Source organism: Oxyura jamaicensis, chromosome 12 (assembly GCF_011077185.1).
Source record: "Oxyura jamaicensis isolate SHBP4307 breed ruddy duck chromosome 12, BPBGC_Ojam_1.0, whole genome shotgun sequence".
Classification (NCBI taxonomy): domain Eukaryota; kingdom Metazoa; phylum Chordata; class Aves; order Anseriformes; family Anatidae; genus Oxyura; species Oxyura jamaicensis.
In genome coordinates, this window is record NC_048904.1 from 16,905,682 (window position 1) to 16,928,030 (window position 22,349).

Genomic DNA, 22,349 nt, shown 5'->3' on the forward strand with positions numbered 1-22,349 from the left:
TCAACCTGCCTGACCGTGACAAGATTAGTGCTTTTCCTCCCCCTCCCCAGCAGTTATATTAAGGGGGGGGGGGGAAGAAATTAGATTAAGAAGTACCAGGCAGAGATGCAAAAGCTTGAAAGAGTAAAAACCAGCCTTACCTTGAATGATTCTGTCTGTCATTGGATTGGTGCCTTAATTAGCCCCATGTCCTTTAACCTCTTGAGAAATAAGTAAGGGATAAATTTGGGGATAAAGACAAAGACGCCCAGAGATTTACCACACACCGCTAGGTAATTCATCAAGGAATGTTGGTAATTAGCCCTGCCTCTTTCCTTTCTGGCTCATTTAATAAAACTGGTTGATTTAAAATAATGCCTGCTGGTTCATTATCAACTACTTAAGAGCCAAGTTATGAACTTGAAACAAAAACCAGTATTGTGTTGTCTGTGAAGGACCTGACGAGTCTTACTTTATAAAAATAAATAAATTACTGAATCCCTCCCCACACCCTTCCCACTATATAATTAAATATTATTTTGTGCTTGGATTACCATTTGGCTTTTGGGGTGTATTTATTTTCTAGTGTATGCTGCTGAAAAGCAGAGAGGAGAAAAAAAAGAATATCTGAGATCTTGAAGAGGAACATGTCAGGTTGTGTTAAGACAGCGTGGCCTGATGGAATTCAGCTGAACACTGCCCTCACAATAGTAGTGGGCCAGTCGAGGAAATGGGTAGCTGTTTTAACTCTTTATCCCTCAGAGATAGGTCTTGTTCTTTGACCAAAAGGATCCATTTTAGTAACGCACCTCTGTACTGCTTGTAGTGGAAATTGTCCCTGAACCGAGGATGGAACGTGGTTTGTGTTTCCTTAGGAAACACAGTGCAGCATTTTTCATGCAGCATTCATGCAGCATTCTTCAGTTAAAATATTATAGAAAAATCTTTTTTTTTTTCTTTTTTTTTTTTTTCCCCTTTCTTTACACATAGGAGAGGCATTCCTCAGAAATGAAGTGAGAGGGTCAAGCTAGAATTGGATCACTTGGCTGCTGTCTTTGCACTTCTCTGGAAGAACAATTCTGTGTGGCAGCATCCACTTGGGATTTCTTACAGCATCAGTTGCTAGCCAGTGGATCTGGTTAGTTCTGTCTGTCTGACTTAGAGAATTAAATTATTACTGTAAATCTTCCTTTAATAATTAATGACAGGCTCAGATTGCAACACTTCTGAAACTTGTGGGCTAGAGGAAAAGTAGACTGTGCTAGCATTCTGCTTAGATCTTGAATCTGGGGCTTGCCTGATCTTGAATCCTTCAGAAAGCTTTCTGAACCTCTTGTAATTCATCAGTACCTTCAGGGGCAGACTTGTTTTAGTGCAAATAAGGAAAAACATCCTCCTGGCTCATCATGCATGCATCCCCTTTGCATCCCGATGGCTGGTTCTTGTTCTCGGTGCTTGTGTTTCATTAAGTTTTGTTGTGACCCAGCAAAACAGAGCCTGATGTTAGATGCCTGGCAGATTGGGAAATGAAATAATCCATCCAGTGGTCTTTGTGGAATCATTATCCTGCCAACCTTTAGTTCACAGCAGTTCTGCTACCAACTACAAAAATACCTTGTTGCCTCCAAACTCTTCAATGGAGAGTGCTGGTGGGATACTGGGGTAACAGCTCTGTCCTGCAGGCACTTCCATTGGATGCCAGTTTCACACTTATTTGTTATTCTGAGACTTGGTGACATATTTTTGTAGTTGAACTGACTTAGAATTCTGTACATATTTTCAAGCTTGTAAAGATGTGGAGCACAAAATAGAGTATCTTTAAATACATAATAAATCAAAAAGAGCTATTTAATTCCCAGTGTTTTTGCAAAGTTAGAATGTCCCAGCCAAATGAGTAATGTGTGTGTCCCACATCCTACTCTTATCCTTTCACCATACTGGAACAACAGTTTAATTGTGGACCTCTGTGATTCAGTGCCCTTGACTTGCTGATTATCAGTAGGCTGTGATGTCGCGGGTAGTCCTTTGGAAACCCTTGGATAATTTATCCAATTTAAACAATTTCTTTTTATTTTTGAACATGACCAGAAGCAGCATGCCTTTCAACATCAGTGTGGTAATTAAGCTAGCAGATGAAACGCTGTAAGTGCTGGAGAACATGTTCAGGGATGTCGTTCCTTGCATTGCACTATCATAATCTCTCAGCAGATGGCATTATGGTTTCCAAGAGTGTCTGTTTCTTGGGAAAGCTCTCAGTTGCTGCTGAAGCTGCCTTTCTAGACTGTTTGCTTCTCTGGAGGCTAACAGTCAAGTGATAGAAACTGGTTTTCACACATTCTAATCGTGTTGTTTATATTGTATTTTGTTTCCACCAACTCATGTCCCAGAGGTGTCTTTAAGCCGTTAACCAGTTGTACGCCCTGCACAACAGTTACTGCATGTGGAAACAAATTGCTGCTACAAAGTCTGTGGAAGGCAGGCTCTCTCTTGAAAGTAAACCTGCTACTGGCATCCAGTGGAAGTAGTAAACCTGTTCAGCAAGTGCAGCTGGAATGCTTTAAATAAATAAAATAAAAATGGGAGTCTGCAATGTATCCAAAAACGAAATGAGCAGAAATGCATCTTGTGTTTAAAAAAAAACATAAACAAAAAAAAAGCAATGTTTGAAAGAGTATTTTTTTTCTGTCCCGGGGCAGTGTACTCGTATCTATCTATCTCTTCCTTCTGAACGTGGAGAGAGGCAGATCTGCTCCCCAAAAAGCATCACAGGCTATCGGGAGGGAGCTGTGTGGCCTTGCTAGGAGTGCTTGGGGTCTCAGAAGGTGCTGGGCACCCAAGCATCTTTAAAGGACTTGGAGTCATTGCTGTAAGCTCTAGAAAATCTTCACAGCAATTTTTGGGAGCGTTCTTCCCTCCCTATCTAACACTGACTTTTTTTTGTTTCTAAGTTACAGTGAAACACCTTCCAGTAAACTGCTGTGCTCAGTGCACTTGTGGTGGTATAAAAGCAGAAATTATCCCGACTCTGAATCAGAAGTGAACTAGGAATTTGGAAGGAAGTTTGTGCATCAGGGTGGATGAATCAAAGGTTCTGTTTCAGGCTTTCTTCCTAAAAATCACCTGGAAATTCCTAGCTGAAACCATCAAAGCTTTACGGACTTCGTGGCTGATTCTGAACAAGGTTTCCCGTTCTTTTTAGAGGAAGAGATAAGCAGGTAGCAAGTGGAAATCCTCTTTTCGAAGCCAGTGAAGCAGAGCTTCTCTTACTGCTGCTGCAGCCCTGTGCGAACTGAGGCTGTGCTGCTGAAGCCACGTAGTGCTCTGCTGTCCTTTCAGAAAGGGCTTTGAAGTTTTGTTCTGTCTTGTTAAACAGCAAATTCTTAGAAGTGAGACTTAGTTTTAAAGGACAGGCCAGTCATCTCTATCGTAACTCAATAACTGAAAAGTCTTCATTTGCACAATCTAGTACTATTTCCAGTACTAATCTAGTACTACTTGACTATTTTATGGAAATCATGCCTTTTGAAATCTGTTCGATAGCCATGCAGACATGACACAAATCTGTATAAAATCTACTTTTAAGGGCTTTGGAAATACTTGTAGGCTTGTTTAAAATGACCTCTGTGAGACTTAATCCCTTCTCCCCACCCTGCCAAAATGGATTTTCATTCCTGAATAGTACTTTAAGGAAAAAAAAAATATTTCTGACTTGAATTTGAAATAATATTGAGTCCTGCAAATTTGGCACAACCTAACAAAATCGGGTTTCCTGACTCCCACTGAACCTAAAGTCTTCAGAAATACCACGATAGGCTGGGTCTCAAAGAAGCAGTTTGTTCAGGGAAGGAGTAAAGTGACCTTGAATGAGTCAGCAGTTGTGTGCAGCAGTCGTAAGCTCCCCGTCCTTTCTGCTTTCTAAAAGGAAATGAATCTTGGACCACAGGCACCATTCATCATGCAGCAGTTAATGGGCTTCTTTCAGATGAAAGTTCATATATTCCTTAAGGGTGCAGCCCTGTATGGTTTGTTGTGTAAAAGGAAAAATAGTATTTAATCATGCTACTGTGGCTTTTCAAAAGAGTTGGTGCTTTTCTAATGTATATTGGCTTTCTGAGGGAAGAAAAGTGGTGCCTTCTGCTCTGGAGTGCTTCTTATTAAATTAAGTGGGTGCTCTGTGCTAAGCGATCCTTCCCATGTGGATTGCTGCTCAGAATTGCCTTCCTCCTCTCTCTGCGGTATTTAATGTAAGGAACGAGGGGACAGCTTCCAGCCAAGGCTTCTGCCTGAGTCAGGCTGCTCCCAAGCCTTATCCTTAGAAAGTCTTTGAGTTTCCACCTTCTCCAGGAATTGGTATTAATTCCTCTTATCCGTTTCTGTTGAGGCTGCCAGGGCCAGCTCGTGGGGCTGCCGTGATGGTGCCCGGTCCTGATGGCTGCATGTGGTGTGAGTGCACGGTGTCGAGGATGCAGTGAGGAGTGCGACTGCCATGGCACCACAGCCCATCTAGTGCCACTTTTACCTCTCTAGTAGCCCCAATTCCCGATAACGTGCCTCAATTAACTACTGCTACCAGCTGTATGTAAGCAGTAGGCCACCAGATGGGGTAAGGCAGAAGCAGCACAGGCTATTATTTAACCTGTTGCTTATTTACACCCATTTTTGGGGGGTACAGTTCTGTGATATGTGGACTTTTGGCAGCAGAGGTGGCTGGTAGTGTTCCCTGCAGCCCTGGTGGCCAGCAGCCTGGAGCATGGAGCAGCACCGTGCTTTGGAATTCAATTCCCTGTTGTCCCCACTTATTACAAGTCAGTTTATTTTTGCAGGGTGCTGTTGATGATTACTAATTACATTTGTGTCAGGGGAAATTAAATGAGAAGCCGTTGTGCTCTGCAGCCTCTACGGAGAGCTCAGCCCGTGAGACCAGTCCCGAGCCGGGCTGGCAGCGGCAGCCTGGAGCACACGTGGTGTCCTGCACCACGCTGCTGGGGGGCACGCACCGAGCTGTGGGGACCTTGGTGCTGGCTGCCACTAGGTCTGCTGGCCTCCAGCTCCTTGCTTTATTCCTCCATTCTAGCTTTCAGTTAAAATCAACACAGTTTGGTTTGTGCCTATTTGCATTTTTAAAGCATCGAGCTCTCAAACTGTTTATTCCATCCTGTAAAATAATGATATGCTAAAATGGGTTTATACTTGGGGTACAAAAAGGGGTAAGGAAGGTGGGGAGATTGAGTTAGGATCTAGTTATTCCACATCTAATCTCTACCTCCATCTAATTGTCTGGGTTATGCTTCCGCACTCTCCTAGGAAGCTGAACCTTTGTGCGTTATCCATCAGTGGTGACAGGCATGTTGTGATACGCAGTGTTGCCTGTTTTCCAGCAGCGAGAGGCGATGCGTGTATTTTCCACACAAATGGGGCTCTGCTGGAAGGTGCAGTGCCTATTTCTCCTTGGGAACCTAGTTCTGCTCTTGTAACAGCATCTGAAGGGTTACACCAGCGTGGTTTAAAATAGGATTCTTTTGAGACCGAGCCTGGAGGCCCTAAATGTCTCTTGCAAGAGACGTTTTGATCTTCTGACAAAACCAATACTTCTGAATTTCTTGGCAATACTGATCTGCAGCTAACCTTTGGAGAATCGGGATGATAACACACACTCGTCTTTGTATCTCGTGAAGTGCCTCTCCTGGTGAGCTGTTGACTTGTGTTTTTTTTGAAGTTCAGATGAAACCCTTGAAAGAGCTTTCTGTAGAACGTTGCGGAAGGTGGAATTAGTGTGGTGCCACGACATAATGTGATTCGAGTCCGTCAGGAGAGTCCTAACCCTGGACTGCACCCAGCAGAGCATCAAGAGCTCGCAGGCCCTTGCTCTTGTACAGAGTCAGTGCTGAAAAGGCTGCTGTTACTGGGGCACGGCTACGTGCTGGACAAGCCAGTTTTTCATATAGCACGTTTTTCACAGCCTCTCTTTTAAGTATTGCTGATAAAGAACGTGCTCCTGCAACATCTGTTGAAGTAATGATCCTGACTGCATTTTTTTGGTTACGGCTGGCTGAGCAGAGCCAACCACAGCTGACTGAATTTGTGTCAAAAGCTTTCCCCAGTTCAGGTGACGGTGCTGCAAATGCTCCATCCTCTGGCCTATCAAGGGTCACTTATGTGGACAGGTGCTTCTCATTTCACAGCGTAACTGATTATTTGCCTGCCATATGTGAAATAGCATGAGGAGAAGGGTTTTCAACAGCTCATCTCTGCAAGACACGGAGGGGCAGGTGTGCAGAAGGTTACAGAAGTGGCCAAGCGGCTGGATGTTGTTTTTGTCGGTGTAAAATAGATCGTGATGCTGTATCTCAGTGTATGTAGGGCCGGAGATCTTTAAAGGGCTGAAATGTTACCATTCTTCTTTAACAAATGAGCCTACGGTAGTCTTGTGTGTGCTTTTTATTTTTATTTTTTTTCCTCCTGGGAGCCAGAAGATAGCCACCATCTGGCTGTTACGGGAATAAGATCATGCGGTGTAAAGGTGAGGTCGCACAGCGTTATGGCTCTTTGCCTGAAGTACATCTTGGTGTTACAAAAGTGTTAGGGCAGCATTCCTTTAGCCAAGAAACAACTAAAACACTAAATTTCATTGTGGTTTAAGATGAGTGCAATAAACATACTTAATTTCTTACTGCTGTTACCTTTAATCTCTTGTGGCTACTGTGATGCCTGCTCTAACACCTTCTTTGTGAGTGAGATGTCAGGAAATAAAATATGTAATGTTGCTTAATGGAAGTGTCAGGGACATAAGCACTCTGCTCGCTAGGAAAAGCCATCACCTGTCAGCAGTAATGCTGACAGCACAGTTCTCAGTTTTGATGCTCTGTGGCATCAATTTGGCTGGCTGGGTTAATTCTCCTCTAGAGTGGAGGCTTGCCTCTGTGTAAGGGCTGTACGCACCTTTGTGGCTTGCCAAAGTACCAAAAACAAAATCCCAATTCTGGTATTTAGCAGAATGCTTCAGATCGTAGCCGGTTGAGTTTGCATGAAGGTGACTTGGGTTGTCTTACATTAGTGAACACGATGATCGAGCACTACGAGGTACTGAAACTGCTTTATTACAACTCAGTAGGTTTTAATACAGTCATAAATAACATCACAGCTCGTTGAACAGAAGGATAAAAACCAAGCAGTTTGGTGGTAAGCCAGCTTGCATTTCCTTCACTTGAAATAACTCAGCAGTTAATATTATTTTAGGCTGTTTCTAATAATAATAGTGTGAATAAAATGGGTGCATCTAGACTGCTTTATTCTGCTTCTCCAGACCTTCCGTACTGAGGCTGACATGAGACATCATAGGCTGTAGGCAAAGTATAGAGCCCAGCAAAGTCTCTCTAATTTTTATTAACTGTGACATTTAGAAGCTCAGGGCATTTTAATGGATAAAACTGTTTTGAATTAACAAAATCTTCATTCTGTTGCTAACTTTTTCTCACGGCGCTATGTGTCTGCCATAAAGCAGATAGTCTCCAAACAGGCGTGTTCCTAAACAAGCGTCCTTTGTGCTGTAGTTAGTGTAGTGCTAAGTGATTTGTTAAAATAAATGGTCCTTTCAAAATTATTATAACTTTTATTTTTGGGCATTCCTTTAAAAGTTATAGTAGGAAGGTCTTCCAGTTAGTGGTACAGGCCAAACACAGCACGCACTGTGGTGTTCGTTGGGTTTAGTGTTCATGTTTTCTCTTTTCAGACTTCACTTGTGAGCAGTGGCATGTCAGTATGTGCTTTGTCAGTGACCTTGGGAGCATGCTGCCAGTCTCAAAGTCCCCATGGATTATGTGAACAAAGAGCGTAGCAGTATTTCACCTGTATCATTTTTAAATTACGTGTGCAACAAGTGTGGATGTCCTGCTGGTGTGCAGTGTGCCTCTCCAAAGTAGTTTTTTTACTCTTGAATGTAATAATATAGGAATTGTATTTGCACTTACAAGTAACTGCTACTCAGAAAAGGGAAGGACGCAAGTATGGTTCTGTTTGTGGCTTTTGGCTGTTCAATGTATTTTGATCTAGTGCCATCTTTACATCTCTTCCTATCTTGCATTCCTTTGCTGAATGTTGAAATTTCGTAAGTGAATACTTGGATAGTCCACAGGCACTGTTTTGAACACCACTTCTTTTTTACAAGCTAGAGCTGAGGATTTGAGAGATCTGAAATCAGACTTAGTCTTTGCTTGGCCCCAAGTGCTGACGATAGTGTTCCTCTACACCGGCAATTATCTGGGCTCAAACTTCATCTCATGTGCTATAAAATTGAGCAAGCTTTCACAAACCTTGTAGTGACAAATAAGGCCAGTGTTGAGGGTAGCGAGTTTTAAAACATTATGAAAATAATGTTTTTGTTTTCCTTCATCCACAGTTTGAGCAAAATGGCCAGTTTTAGCTTAAATTCCACCTGTGAAAAGTCAGTGTTGCATGATACACGTGAAGACAAGCCCATGTACAGACAAAACAGATTTCCTGGATTAAAATCTGTTATGCTTGGCAACTGATTGACAATGAACAACCTTAGCAGACCAGGTTCTGGAGAACGGTGCCTTTCCTCACCTGTGGAAACTGCCTCAGAGCCCTGCAGGATTTGAGGAGATGCACATTCCTGCCTTTGCTCAGCTAAGTGCATGCTCTCTTAGCTGTGGGCTCTAGAAATCCATCCTGAATCTCTAAACCCTTTGTACATGTGAAAGTCCACGTGCTTTAAGTCATAAGCTGATCTGGCAAGGCCCTCCTGAAGAGAGGTGTTGCTGTTCTGCATTTCTTCCTTGCCATCAGAAATGCTGTAGAATTAAGTCGTTTGAAGCCACCAGGTTTTACAGCAGACATGCAGTGAACCAGGGACCTGGAAGGGAAATACTTTGTGCAGGTCTAGCAGGGGTTACTGAGGGCTGGAAGGGTGGTGGAATTGGTAACCCTTGTGAAATGTAACTGATAGGCTTGCTCAGGCTGTAAATATGTGACTGCAGGTCAAAGCTGGCACTAGCTAATGCTGTGCTTGGCAGCCTTGGGAGGAAGATAAGGTTGGACAAATATTTTTACCAATCTGAAGTGACTCTTTCAAGTCAATAGTGAACTGTGTTGGAGATGTCTGGATAAATCTTAAGTTGGTGCTGCTATAGGAAGCATGGATGATAGTGCTTTGGCTGTGAAAGGCTTTTCAAGGAGAATTGAAGAACAGAGGTAGCTTCAGACCATCCATACTGGCTTTGGGGCAACTGAGATGTCTGATCCTACAACTCTGCATCCTCTGGAACTGATGTGTCTCTGCCAGGTCTTACAAGAGATCTTATGGAACAGCTTTATATCTGTCATTGACAGTTCCTATATGAGAGAGTCTTCTCTTTCATGCCCTAATGTGAGCAGTCTCAAGGCCTCTAGGGCAGATGAGAAAGGAGGATGTAGATTTGAGGTGATTGAATCAAGTTTTTTTGCATTGGCGGTAATTCAAGCTTGCTGGTCAGATGCAGTTTTGTGGCCGATATTGTTGTCTGCCAGTCATAAAATATTTACACTCTGAAGCACCTGGTATAGGTGAAATCTTAGCAAAGATTCGTGTCTGGCATTTTATGGAGTCAATTACTTGTCTGTCCTGAAATGTTGAAAAAGTTTCTGGTACGTACCCGGTAACTATAAAAAAAAAATAATTATGGCATGTATGTCAGAAAGTAATCAGCTGAAATGTTCATTTCCTAACAGAAAACTGTAGCAGCTCAAAGGATGAGATTCTGTCTGAAAACCATACTTGTGGAATGGCAGCTAACATGCCACTAACCTGTAAATTACACCAATTCCTGTCATCTTAAACAAATTGGTTAACCTCTCTTTAATTTCTTTAGATACTCTTATCATGTGCTCCTATAACTAAAGCACAGCTTTTGAATACCAATCACAAAAACTTTGTTCTTTTTTTTTTTTTGTCTGCTTCTGTGTCTTTCCCTTAGAGGAAAATGTCACATTACACAGAGCAGTTTTTGGTGATGGGCAAAACAGTTCTCAGTTGTGTAAACGATGTTCTTTCTGTACAATGTGCCTTTTCATTTTCATAACTGTGTTTGAAGATGATTGTTGGAACCACTTAGACTGCAATCATACTGCTGGCTTTTAAATGGCTTTCTTGTACCTGCCTTGATTTTCATGTTCAGAGGGTGTTTTGGATAAAGTAAGTAACCAGAGAGTTTTATTAAGTGTTAACAGATGCAATTTCCTTGCTTTGGCTATGTCCTAAGATAAAACACTGAAATAAACTCTTCTTCGCACATCATTCCCCAGTCAATAAAAGTAACTTTTCAGCTTTCTCCTCTTCCTGGGTATTCTGGTCAGTGTTCTAGTCACTGCCCCTGGGTTATGCACTAAAAGAAAGGGAACAAATATGCTCTAGAAAAGATGGAGAGAGGGGGAAAACAACAGCCAGAGAAGTTATGAAATAGGTTTATCTGCTTCTGAATTCCCAGTTGCCCTTGGGAATGATATGTACTACAACCCAATCAACTTCTTTTTGATTATATTTCAAGTGAGTTAACTGTTTTGTCCTGGAGGACTGGAAAGGTTTTGGAAAGCAAGAGGACTGAACTTACAATGTGAAGCTACTTCAGACCACAGATGTCCTTAAGGGGAAAAATGTGATGTCATTGCTTAACATTTGAATGCTGCATGTGGGAAAATGTCTTTGAGAATGAGTTGAACCATTGTCTTGCTGGATATTTGAATTTCTCTGAGTTGGATAGTATGAGGGTTCTTCCTGGCATTGTAGTGAAACCCATGATCAATATTTTAATTAAATAATTGAAATTGTGTGTGGTGCTTAGGATTTCTAGGCATAGTAGGCCAGTCTGTGGTGAATATTGTTTGAAGAATATTGAATCTGCATTAGAAAGCCTAAGGAGAATACAGGCTTTTAAGGTTGAGTAATAGTGATAACTCACACTACAAGAAATCCCCCTTGAACGGTTATTTATGTTTAAGACTAATTTGCCAGCTGCTCAAAATCAAGTTAACAACGTATATGTGCTTTGACAGTAAAATGCAGTCATCTAAATATAAGAGGCAGTAATTGATTATCTTTCCTTTTTGTTGTTCTCAGAGTTTACCTCATGTGAAGCAATAAACACCTGTTTGTACAGATTTTTGACTTTATTCAAGGACCTAGAAAACAACTTGCTGCTAATCCCTGAAAGAGATGGGTCGAAGCAGCTTTAAAAACAAGACTAGCTGTGAAGGCCTGGACTAGCATACTGAACTGCTTTTCTGGTGCAGGGAACCTAACTGAAGCCAGCAGAGCAGCTCTTGCAAAACATGGCACTGGATGTGGTTTTATATAATTTTTCTTTGGGTACCATTAATTGTTAAAGGACGCAGAATTGTAACCTTTTTAAAAATCCCATGACATTTAGCTGTCTAAGCAACAAAAAGTTCTATTGAACTGAGAAAACTGACCAAAAAGTATTTTATTTGTAATTATAAACTGTAAGTCCTAAGGCAATTTACTTGAAACAAATGGTCTTTTTAATTAAAAAAATAAAAATGTGGGGGTGAGGGGAAAAATTCTTCCTCCCGCTTTGGTTAGCTGTCCTCTCTAAATCTTTGGTATGTTCCTGTGCCCAAGCCTGTCTCTGCATAAATGAAGCATTAAGTGGTTTGGCTGTGCTTTCACAGAAAGGTTCAGTGGTGATTTTTGATGAGAAGAATCTTCTGTGTGATTCAGGCAGCTCAAATGTGCTCCTTCCCTGCCTGTAGGGGACCAGGGAATTGTTGGGCAGCCCAGAGCTGTCGGCATCATGACAGGTTATCAGGAGACTCTTGCAGATGCACCACCACAGCTGAGGATTGGGGCCTTTTCAGCTTTGCTGGTTAACTCCTTTGGGGGCTTAAAAATCCACTTTTTCCTCAGAAGTGCATGCTGTATCCTCTTGGAGGATACAATTCTGTCGAATTGGAGGAGGAGTGCAAGGGAAGCTGTTCTGACCAGCACTGTCTGAGTTCTTGCCACACAGTCCTGCTTTAAGGACTAGGCCTGGCCATGGCGGGAGGGATGCATGGGGCGTTGTGCTTCTGGGCCTCGGTGCAGGCACGGCTCGGTGTGTGCCCCACCACGAGGAGTGCTGGAGGTGTGGTACCTGCCTGAACCGTGTGGAGATGCTTTCCATCCTGTGGAATCTGCTGGCTTTGTGGCACTGCCATGAGGAGTTCGAATACCAATGTTACATGCCCCTCCATTCTGAGATTAATCATGTGTTCTTTTATTCAAATGCAGAAGTATGTTGGATCAGCTACAGAATGAGAGGAAATGTTCTCTCACCGAATCTCTTCTTTGCATCATTTCAGAGCAATTTAATGACAGAAAAGGCAGTTTTGTGTTCTGCAATTCACTAGTGGACTTGTGTGAGAAGGTGACATGTCCTTGGAGAACTGTATATAACTAGCATAAATGACCACAATTCTTCTGGTAGCTTTTTCTGTAGAGGCAATAGAGTCTTCTCCAATGCTGCTATTTTGAAGTTTAGACACCTGACAGTCAATGTATTGCCTCAGAACCAGTTGTTATCAGTGTATAACAAGGTTTAAAAAAAAAAAAAAAAGGGTGGGTCCAGTGGATAAGTTTGTTCAAAATACTTCCAAAAGACCGTGCCTTTGTTTCTGAACCAAAGTGACTGTGTGGTGTCAGAAATTAAACCAGCTAGGTTACGATTTATCTTTGCAGTTCTGCTGCATGCAAATGTGCAGTGCTGTTTGTCTAGCAGTTATGTTCCCTGTAAGGAGGAGGAATTCCCTTCACCCCCAAATAGCAGAATATAGCCTGTGAAGTCTGTTGCCCTGTGCCAAAGAGGACACACTTGTCAGTAAGGTTAAAGAGATCAGAGAATAGTTACACTTCTGTAATTGGTAGAAATCTGATATAAGAGAACTGAAATAACTTCAGAGGCAGAGGTAGGTAAGGTTGATGAGATTCTCGAGAGAGCTCTGCGGGGCTATTCTGTAACAGTAAAAGCCTAACACAAAAGCTAAATGGCCAGCCTTACTTCCTAGTTTCTGATGAAAAGTCCCATCAGAAGTGCAAGTTGGCTTCCAAATTCGTTCCAGCTGAAGTATGCATTTTCATGCTCTTGTTGCTCTTCTTCTGTCTACTTAGACACAGGATTTTATTTGTGTCATGCTACTAATAAATTATACCCTAATGTCTGCTGGAATTTAAAAGGAGCTGTGTTCTTTCTGAAACTTAATTTCACACTTATTTTTTCTTGCCTTTCCTGCAACAAAGGCCAGCACAGCCTATGAAGAAAAAAATATTTTGGAGTAACAAAATAAGACAAAAAATTAGGGGGAAGGTATGTTCTTTTCTAGCGTCTGTTTATCCAACAAGAATCTGATGTCATGTAGGCAGCGTGTGTTTCAAAACTTGCTGTGTCGTGGAGCCAGTTTGGGGTATTAGTACCTCTGTAAATTGTGATGATGCTCACATTTTGTGAGCTCTCATATCGTCAGCCTGCACGTTCAGACAATAGGGCCGGGCGTATGGTCCTTACGGCCAAATGGCAGACTGCTAATACATCAGCACGGATCTGTTCCATTGGGTGGTGTGCGGGATCCCAGCTTTGCCTTTCATTGTAAGCTTTGTTACTGCTAATTCCTTCTTTGGGCATTTCTGATACAGAAATCTTGATGCCTGACCTCGGCAGTGAGAGGGAAGAGGAGGACAAGGCGTGGGGATGTGTGCTGGGTGAAGCAGGGACCTGTGGCAAAGTGCAGAGCACTTGTGCAGCAAGCCTGCGGAGCAATTTTGAGTCAGTGGAGATGTGGATCTTGGTATTTTGCTTGTCCCTCTCCTGGGAGCATGGATTTGTGGTTGATGCAGAGAGGAGGCTTAGTTCTGTCCCTCGCGCTGGCTGAGGGAGCACAAGGGGTTCCTGATGCTGGGGAAGGAAAAGGACTGTGAAAATACTGTAAGATGAGTAAGGCTTGTTTTTAAAATAACGTACCCTAAGATAAGGGTTACGTAAGTGAACTCATTTACTGATAACTTTATCTACTTGGAAGATGAAAATTTAAGTGAAAAATAGATTTATCTGGGTAGCAGAACTCTTACCATTGGTGATAGGAAAATCGATAATGCAGCTTGGGAGCCGCAAAGCAAGCACCGTACTTAGCACAGCAGGCTGCTGGATTGTCTTGGGACTTGGTGCTACAAATCAGGTTAAGCTCTCTTAAAAGAACATCTTAAGTACGCTTCTCTGTGCAGCAAACTTTGGAAAACAGCACAAGTAGAGCAACTTCAGATGCATGTGCTTTTGCACAATTTGTCAAACAGTTGGGTAGCAAGGATAAGAAAGGTCTGGGAGGCGTAGGGACCGTGTGCAGTAGCGGCACTGGGGGGACGAAGGTATATTTGCAGTGTGCTTTAGCACACTGTCAACCCTTTCTGAACAGGAAACCTTGCTGTTGAATGTTGGGACAGACTGAATGGGCTCAAGGGAGGCTGAAGAAGCAGCGCAGCTCCTTGAAATCCTGAAATCCTGCCTGTGGAGCTGCAGGTCCTGGGTGAGGCTGGCGCCCGGAGCCACGGGTGCCGAGGGCAGGAAAAATGGGCTGCTGCAGCTCCCAGCTGCACTGGGGCCGCATAGCCCCGCGGGCTCATCCAGCGCCCCATGGCTGGTGGATGTGCGTTGGGCTCGTAGGGCATTCGTTCGGTTAGTTCTTCCTCCGTATTTAAAAACTTTTAACCTTACTGCTAAAGAAAAATACCATTGTCTATCAGTATGACTGGAACGAAAGATGAATAGCGAGTTAGCCTTGAGCAAACTGTCAATCTGACTTTGATAGGCCATCACTTAAAAGGTCCTTTTATGTTTATGAAAAAGCATGACGTCAAAGCCAAGGAAAAAATACCAATACTTAGGGCTAAACTTGCACAGCCCCTGTGTGAACTGTTTGTTTCTCTACATGCGTAGCTAATTAGCGTAGGTTACTATAAGTCTGAGCAGTGGTGTTCCAGTTTCTGCTGCTGGTTTAGGGCAGCTTGTTTATGGTGCTTCCATATGTGAGTCGCTCAGACTGGAGTAGCATAAAGCGAAGGATATTGCAGTCACTTCTCTCACAACCTATAAGTATTATGCTGGAAATGCTCGAGTATAATCATTATCAGGTGAGTTATTTGCAGACTTATTTTAAAAGCTGTTGCTAAGAAGGCTTACATTGTACAGGAAATCCTTTTCTTCTTGTATCTAGTTTGCTTTATTTAATTTCTTCCACAAAAATGAGTGGAGAACATACAGTCAGTTTAACGGTAATAGAAGTCACTTTACTAGGACTGTTCCAAACCAACAAACTTTTCAGAGTATTATTGTACTTGTTTTCTACCTTTTGATAAAGACTTAAAGGTGACGGCATTTCCAAGATATGGTGACGTTTTTTCCATAAAAAAAGAGACCTTTCCTCTCTTGCTTATTTAGAGTGAATGAGAATAGTTCGGTACACTTTTTTTCATATTTTATATGTGAAAATATTTCTAAGTGCTGGAAAGTTTATCTTAAATACAAAAATGGCTGCTGCTGCGGACAGTGACTGATCTGACCGGAGACACTGCTTTTCTTGCATCTGATTTGTGTAACACATTTTTTAAACAGGCTGTCTTATTTGTATGTGACTTAGGCCACGTATCTGAGTTATAAATAATCTGGAGACAAAAAATGGCACATTAATTTTTTTTAACAATGCATTTGATATTTTAAAAAATGAAAGAAAAACCAACAACAAATCATTAAATCTGTCCTTTACTTGAAATCTGATAAAGGATAGCGGTCGATACTATTTGGCTTTAATTAGGAGCTATTGACAAGTAAAATGAGTCCTGCTGTGCCACTTATTTCTCTATATTTTGGTGAGAATTGAATGTCATGTAGCTAAAGGTATGAACAGAGAAGCACCTGTTGTGGAGCATCTGTGTGAACTGGAAAACCTGAGCAGTGGTTTTAAGTGGGAAATCTCACCATGTGGAAGAAAAGTGGAACTCTTTGCTCTCCTGTTAATAAGTCAGTTATTGAAACATTCTCTCAGGAACTCATTCCTTGCCACTGAACGTGAATTAGTGAAGCCCCGTTGAGTTCCTTGGAGCTGCACGGGTTTGTAACTTTGAGTCAAATGCTTAGCTGGTCTGTGTCACAAATGTATAGCTCAGATCGATGCTGCATGTAGTGACGTTGTAAAATAATAAAGCAATTTCCTGTCATACAGGTGCAGACTCACCTTGAGAACCCAACCAAGTACCATATTCAGCAAGCCCAGCGGCAGCAGGTAAAGCAGTACCTCTCTACCACTCTAGCAAATAAACACGCCAACCAAGCCCTGAGCTTGCCATGTCCAAACCAGCCCGGTGATCATGTCATGCCGCCTGGAACTGGGAGCAGCGCGCCCAACAGCCCGATGGCCATGCTTACGCTTAACTCCAACTGTGAAAAAGAGGTAATATGCTCTCGTGCATACTCTTCAGTAAAAATGAATTACGTTCTGCTTTCTTTCTGTTTCAAGCCATATTTGCTAATTAAGATGTTATGTTTATCTTCTTTTCTGAACTGCTCACTTTGAAAATGCAATTAATGCTTCTTTGCCTGCCTGATGAATATGTATTTGTATAAAACATTAGGGCAAAAAAAAAACCTCTGTCCATGTAATTTCCTTTTTTGAACTATTTTAGCTAGTTTATGCTTATTAAAACTTCTATTTTTTTGCTTGCTTGATGCACACAGTGAATAGTTGACCTTTGGAGAATACAAAGCAGTTTTGTTAGCTGTAGCTTTCTGCAATAATGTTATTTATGGCCCATTCAGTGTAGAAAGAGCAAAGAGTATAACAAAAATAACTGAAAAAAAAATACTTTTTAAAGATATTTTAGGGCTTTAGAAATTCTTGGACTAAAATCTGAGCAAGTTTCTTGCTTAGTTTCAACACCAGATTATCTCAGCTAGTATATCCTAAAATGTTACTGATTTGCTGTTTCAGTGCTGCAAATTTGAGACTTCACTAGCCTATGCCTAGAAGTCATTCCTAATCTTGTCTTAATCTGTGCTGGCAAAAATTTAGCTCGATGTTGTATGTGCTCAGGTGCAGAATAAAGGTTATTTGAAAGACATTAGCAAGTAAAAGAATCATGTCAATATCTTAGCGACTTGACAAACGAGAGAGAATTATAAAGCTCCCTTTGTTCCCCATCCTTCCTCCGAGCCTTTGTGCCAAAATTTTAATACAGATGCACTCTGTGCGGAAAAATTTATCCAACTCCAAAAACAGTTACATAAAAAATGGTTTTTACACAAGCAAGAGGAATTAGTTGTGCTCCATAATTTTAAATGAAGTGAAAATCCAGGTTCCATCCTATCATCTCAGTTGTACCACATTTTTTTCTCAAGTTATTTACAGCTTCACTTTGCTGTGTCATCAGGCACATGTGTGCATGACACCGTTTCAATCGTGCTCTTTTTGGGACTGAGACTGTGCCATGAACTCAGATCCATGCTTTGCTTTTTTTTTTTTCCTTTTTATTTCTGCAGGGATTTTATAAATTTGAAGAGCAAAGCAGGGTTGAGAGTGAGTGCCCGGCTCTGAATACACACTCACGAGCATCATGCATGCAGGTACTGGATGACACAGGAGTTGGAGCACTGAACAGCTTTCCAATGAGAATGTTTCTTTGAACTTATGCTAAATAGTAAACTTGACCAGTAATGTATTTAACAAGTTGAATGTAAAACGTATTTAAGAAACAAAACAACATAACACCACTTCTTATATTACAAATCTGCCGTGTCCTTCCATATTAGCATTGATATCAAGTGCGTTAAAACATCTAGAAAAGTGTTAACCCTTTTCAGAACTGTAACGCTCTAGCAGAAGAATATTATCAAAGGTGTTTTAGGATCTCAATTCAGGAAGTCTTTTTTAAAGCTGTTTTTCCCCCAAGCTGCATGTATGTGTTGCTGTTGTGATAGTTTCTAAGAGCCCATTTTTACGCAGAGCACACCTGCACTTAAGGGGGGATGTAGAGAGAGAAGGCTTTAATCCATCCATGGTAATTTTGTCCTCAGTAGTCATTTTTTAAATTATTTGTATTTTTTTATTATTATTTTGAGCAGACTGCTTTTTATTCTAGTAACAAGACTTCAGATATGGGCTGTAACTATTGTTTCCTTTCTTGCCCTCGTTTCCAGCCAGTGTAATTCATTCTGATCATACCTTCTTGAGCTTCTTGAGCTAATACGAAAATCCCCTAAACTACTTTGTACCATCAATTTTACTTTTTTTTTAATTAGTGTCACTTAAGTTTTTTTTTTATTGTGATCCAAAAAGGAACAGGGAAGCTGCAGGACATCTAAGCAGAGCATCTAAGTGGTGCTTTGGAGGACTGTGTTTCCCCTGGCTGTGTAGGAACTTTCGGAGGAACCCTCCAGCCCAGCCCAGCCCCAAAAACTGTTTCCACCACCTATAGTCATCACTGAGCTACTCTTGGGTGGTGCTTCCTGGGAGGGAGTATTAGGAAAGAAACCAGATTCCCCTGCTGAGGGAAGGCAGCCTTTCAGCAGCAAGCCTTCTCCTTCCCCCTGCAGATGTCAGGGCTCAGGCGTTACAGTCTGTAAGTCGGTTTTTGCCCCACACCTGGATGACCGAGGCGGAGGGTGGGCAGGCAGCGCTGGAGCCCTGTGTTTGGTGACGAGAAGGTGGCGGGGCCTTTGCAGAATCAGGGAGAGGGTTTCACATCGTTGGTGAGGCTTATTGTATGGGCACTGATATCCTCTGCCGTTCCTGGGAGGAACAGCTTGGCTGTGGGCAGGTAACTGCTGATGGGAGGTGTGGAATTGATCACGAAGCCTCAGGATGTGTCGAGGTCTGAGAGCCCTAGCTGGATAGCGAGAATTAAGTCGGGGGATTGGATTTGGAGTACGGCAGAATTGAACAGACCTCTGCTTTGGCCTGTACTGCAGAGAACCAGCGTGTTGCTCAAGTGCTTTGTTAGACCTTTGTTCCTTCTTGGTTTTGATAACTGTTCTATTTTTTGTTGTTCACCTTTACTGTTGCAGATGGATGATGTGATCGATGACATAATTAGTCTAGAATCAAGCTACAATGAAGAAATCCTTGGCTTGATGGACCCGGCCCTGCAGATGGCAAACACGGTACAACGGTCCCTTCCTTTTGCTTTCCCCGTTAAACCTAATCACTGCTCTTCAAGTGAACGTACAACTGAGTGTAACTTTCTTTTCTCTCTGAGCGGTTAAGCAGTTATTGTACTGTCTGTGGAGAATAATGAGCTTTTCTTTGAAGACCTTAAGGTATAGAGCTGCAATGAAGAACGTGAGTTCAAAAATGCAAGCTGGAGGCAGGTTGAGGAAATACATAGGACAATTTTGCTTTTTTTAAAATTCAAATTCAAGTCAGTGGGAAGATTGTAGTAGAGGAGTGAATTGAACTAACAGAAATAAGCTTATACCCATTGATATTAATGGGTATATTAACGGGCATCAAGCTCAGCTTCAGAAACCTAAAGGGAACCTTTGGCACCCCAGGTTCCCATCTTGTCACGTGCAAATAAAAAATTGTAAGCCGTGCTTAAGCCTGTGTTAGCATCCCTGTCCAAAGCTGCTATAATTTAAGTGTGAAGCTCTAATATCATATGTTTAGTTTAGTCTGATTGCAAATGGAGATAAGTCCCAAGCTAGACAACAACAAAGATGGTACGAAAAAAAAAAAATAATAAAAAAGGCAACCCCTCAAAACAAACCAAAGGTGAAAGAATAAAGCTTAAAAGCTGAATGGGGAGAAAAAAGGGCACCCAGGAAGTCTGGGACATAAGACAAGAATGCTGAGATGGGAAAGTTGGTGAGCAAGGGAAGGCACACATTACCTCCAAGTTGCCACTTCTGTTTGCTGGTTCACATTGCTGCGAGCATTAACATAATCGTACTTCTGGCATAATCTTATTTTGATCTTTTGTGGAGGGTAGCTCTAGCGAATTTTTTGCCTTAGGCTTAAGTGCTGTTAGATCTGGCTGAGTAGATGTCTGCCAGCGCTGGCGTCTCGTTCTTTTTTATCTAGTGCCAAAATTTACAGCTTACCACTTAGCATCGATTTTGTAGCATAGATTTACATTTGCTGACAGTACTTGTCTGATGTCATGTAACCTAGTCTGGCTCCCACAGATTCCCACAGCCCTCTTGGAGGCACGGTGCATGCTGCAGGAAACAGCCCACCAGCCTCCCCCCTTAGGTAGTGCCCTGGGAGTAGTCTACTAACGCTGTTAAACCGCTAGATGCGAAAAGTACATGTCAGCCTCTGAATTAACCTGGTACCAGTCGTGAAGTGATGGAAAATGAGCCACGTTCCTCAACAATTGGTTCGGGGAACAATGAGCCTGACATAACAAACACGTCTCGTTTGGAATGAGATTTAGCTCTGGAAACACAGAGTACTTTACTAATAAGGAATTGATGTCTGTAGACTGAGCTAAGTAGAGTTGGGAAAAAAAATAGAGAGGAAATGGTTTCTAAAGAGACGCAACCTATAAATAGCTGTGCTGGGACTACAACAAAGGCTGCTATTGTTCCGTGACCAACAAAGAATGAAAGGACCAGTTTGTTACGTTTGGTAACAGTACTTAATTGATAAACAAAATCAGAGATTTGTGTGTAGAACAAGCGGAGGGGTGTTTCTAAGTACCTCCTAATTGAAAGGGCTCATTGCAATACAGCGCCTGTGGACGTGTTTGTAAACTTTGGTATTGGGTCACAAGTTAACCAGCTTTGCTGCTGTGCTGGAAGGTGTCAGAATGGAAGCTGAACCCCAGGAGTAGAATAGTATTATTGCAGGGACTGCCACTGAGCGTGCCCTTGTAGGTAAGGGAGCAACACAGCACCTTCTGGGGAACAGAATCCTCCCAGCGTGTGCACCTCAGAGACAGCCTTGGTGATTGCACAGCTGATGTCTCTGATACAGAGAGCCTGAATGACCTGAATGTGAGTGCTTATTTTATTGGAGCCCGTCATATTTCATGATGCGAAATCTTGTGGACAAAGACACACCGTGCTGTCTCAAGGAAGGAAGCAAACTTAATTTACTTTTAGGGAGAGTTAAGGTGAATTAATTTCTTGGGGATGATCTGAAAGATCCTGTATTAAGTGTCCTAGCTAAAATCAGCTAACAGCCTTAAGGAAAACATACTTAAGATATAGAAATAAACTTTAAAAGATAATCAGATATGCAAATTTCTCCCTTTGTCTTTCTTTAGTTAGTTAGTGATACATCAGCATTGCTTGTGCTTTGTTGCCCAGCTCTCAGGTGGGTTCTTCAGGTGCAAGCCGTTCCTGCAGGACTTAGTGTGAACAGTCAGCAGCCCCTACCCGTTTGTGGTGATTGCCTGCACAGTTCCTTACCGAATCTTACACGGAAATCCAACCCAATGTTGACACCTGGGGACAGGGAGGTGGAATCACAATCCTGTTGTGTCAAGCAGGCTCTATTTTGCAATAATTAAAGCAGCCTGGGGACCTCAGCTGTTCTCCATGCTTTGTTACAACCTAGCTGCATTACCCAGGGTTTGAGATGCCAGTTTCTGGTTTGGGGGAAAAAATATCTTCTTCTTTTTTTTTTTTTTTCCTCTGAAATTCCTAATTAGATTTCACGTGTCTGGTTCTGAACTTCAAGTCCCAGGCCTACAAACGAGTCCTTTGTGCTCTCACCATACTTGGGAGCATGAATAGAAAGAGCACGTCCAAGTCAGAAGGTTGTGTGACGCCATTGCTGCTCCTGTGTCACGGATGCGTCGAGGGGCCAAAAGATCTGAGGGTCAGCCTTGTAGAGCAGTGAGATAATGGTCACAGTGACATTAAAGTGGGTGTGTTGCAACTAGGATCACGGTCTGTGGAGGACGGCTGGGAACTAAAACAGAATGATTATTTTTTAATACATATTTTTATATGAAATTCAGAAGCTCAGTGGTGTGCAGGAAATTGTAGGACTAGATTTGCTGAGAATTCAGGTACTATTTATTCCCTCTGTCTCTTGAAGACCAAGTCAGAGGACTTCATTTTTGCTGTTGGCCACTGTCTGTTCAGAAGTCTCTTGACAAATCTCAGCATGGCTTCTAGGTGTTGGCACTTCAGGGTGTGCGTATCAGCTTTGTTTCTTATGGTAGCTCTAGGTAGCAGAGAAATTTTTCTTAAGTCTCAGTCTGGCAAGGACTGTCAGTAGGAGTTTAATAGCCTGTACTGTGACTCACTCCGTTGTATTCCCCAGCATTATTTATGTGGGTGTAAAGTTAATGGTCTAATCTCTGCAGGATCAGTGTCTTGGAGGGACTGGTT

At 42.2% G+C, this 22,349-nt stretch overlaps 1 protein-coding gene and 1 long non-coding RNA gene across 7 annotated transcripts in view; one reads left to right on the forward strand and one right to left on the reverse strand.

Moving 5' to 3' along the window:
* MITF (melanocyte inducing transcription factor) overlaps nt 1-22,349 on the forward strand; it is a 98,522-nt gene that overhangs the window by 62,400 nt on the left and 13,773 nt on the right. For 4 of the 6 annotated variants that reach the window (XM_035337557.1, XM_035337558.1, XM_035337561.1 and 1 more), the window contains exons 3-5: nt 16,234-16,461; nt 17,547-17,630; nt 19,071-19,166. In XM_035337557.1, coding sequence (XP_035193448.1) covers nt 16,234-16,461; nt 17,547-17,630; nt 19,071-19,166 — 408 coding nt within the window. The remainder of the gene's footprint in view (nt 1-16,233; nt 16,462-17,546; nt 17,631-19,070; nt 19,167-22,349) is intronic. The other 2 variants (XM_035337559.1, XM_035337560.1) reach the window with 1 other exon arrangement.
* LOC118173206 lies at nt 5,662-22,238 on the reverse strand. The gene is made up of 3 exons (XR_004754083.1): nt 22,228-22,238; nt 11,164-11,169; nt 5,662-5,801 (listed from the first exon to the last, which is right to left on the reverse strand). It is a non-coding gene; the product is annotated as an uncharacterized LOC118173206 (long non-coding RNA).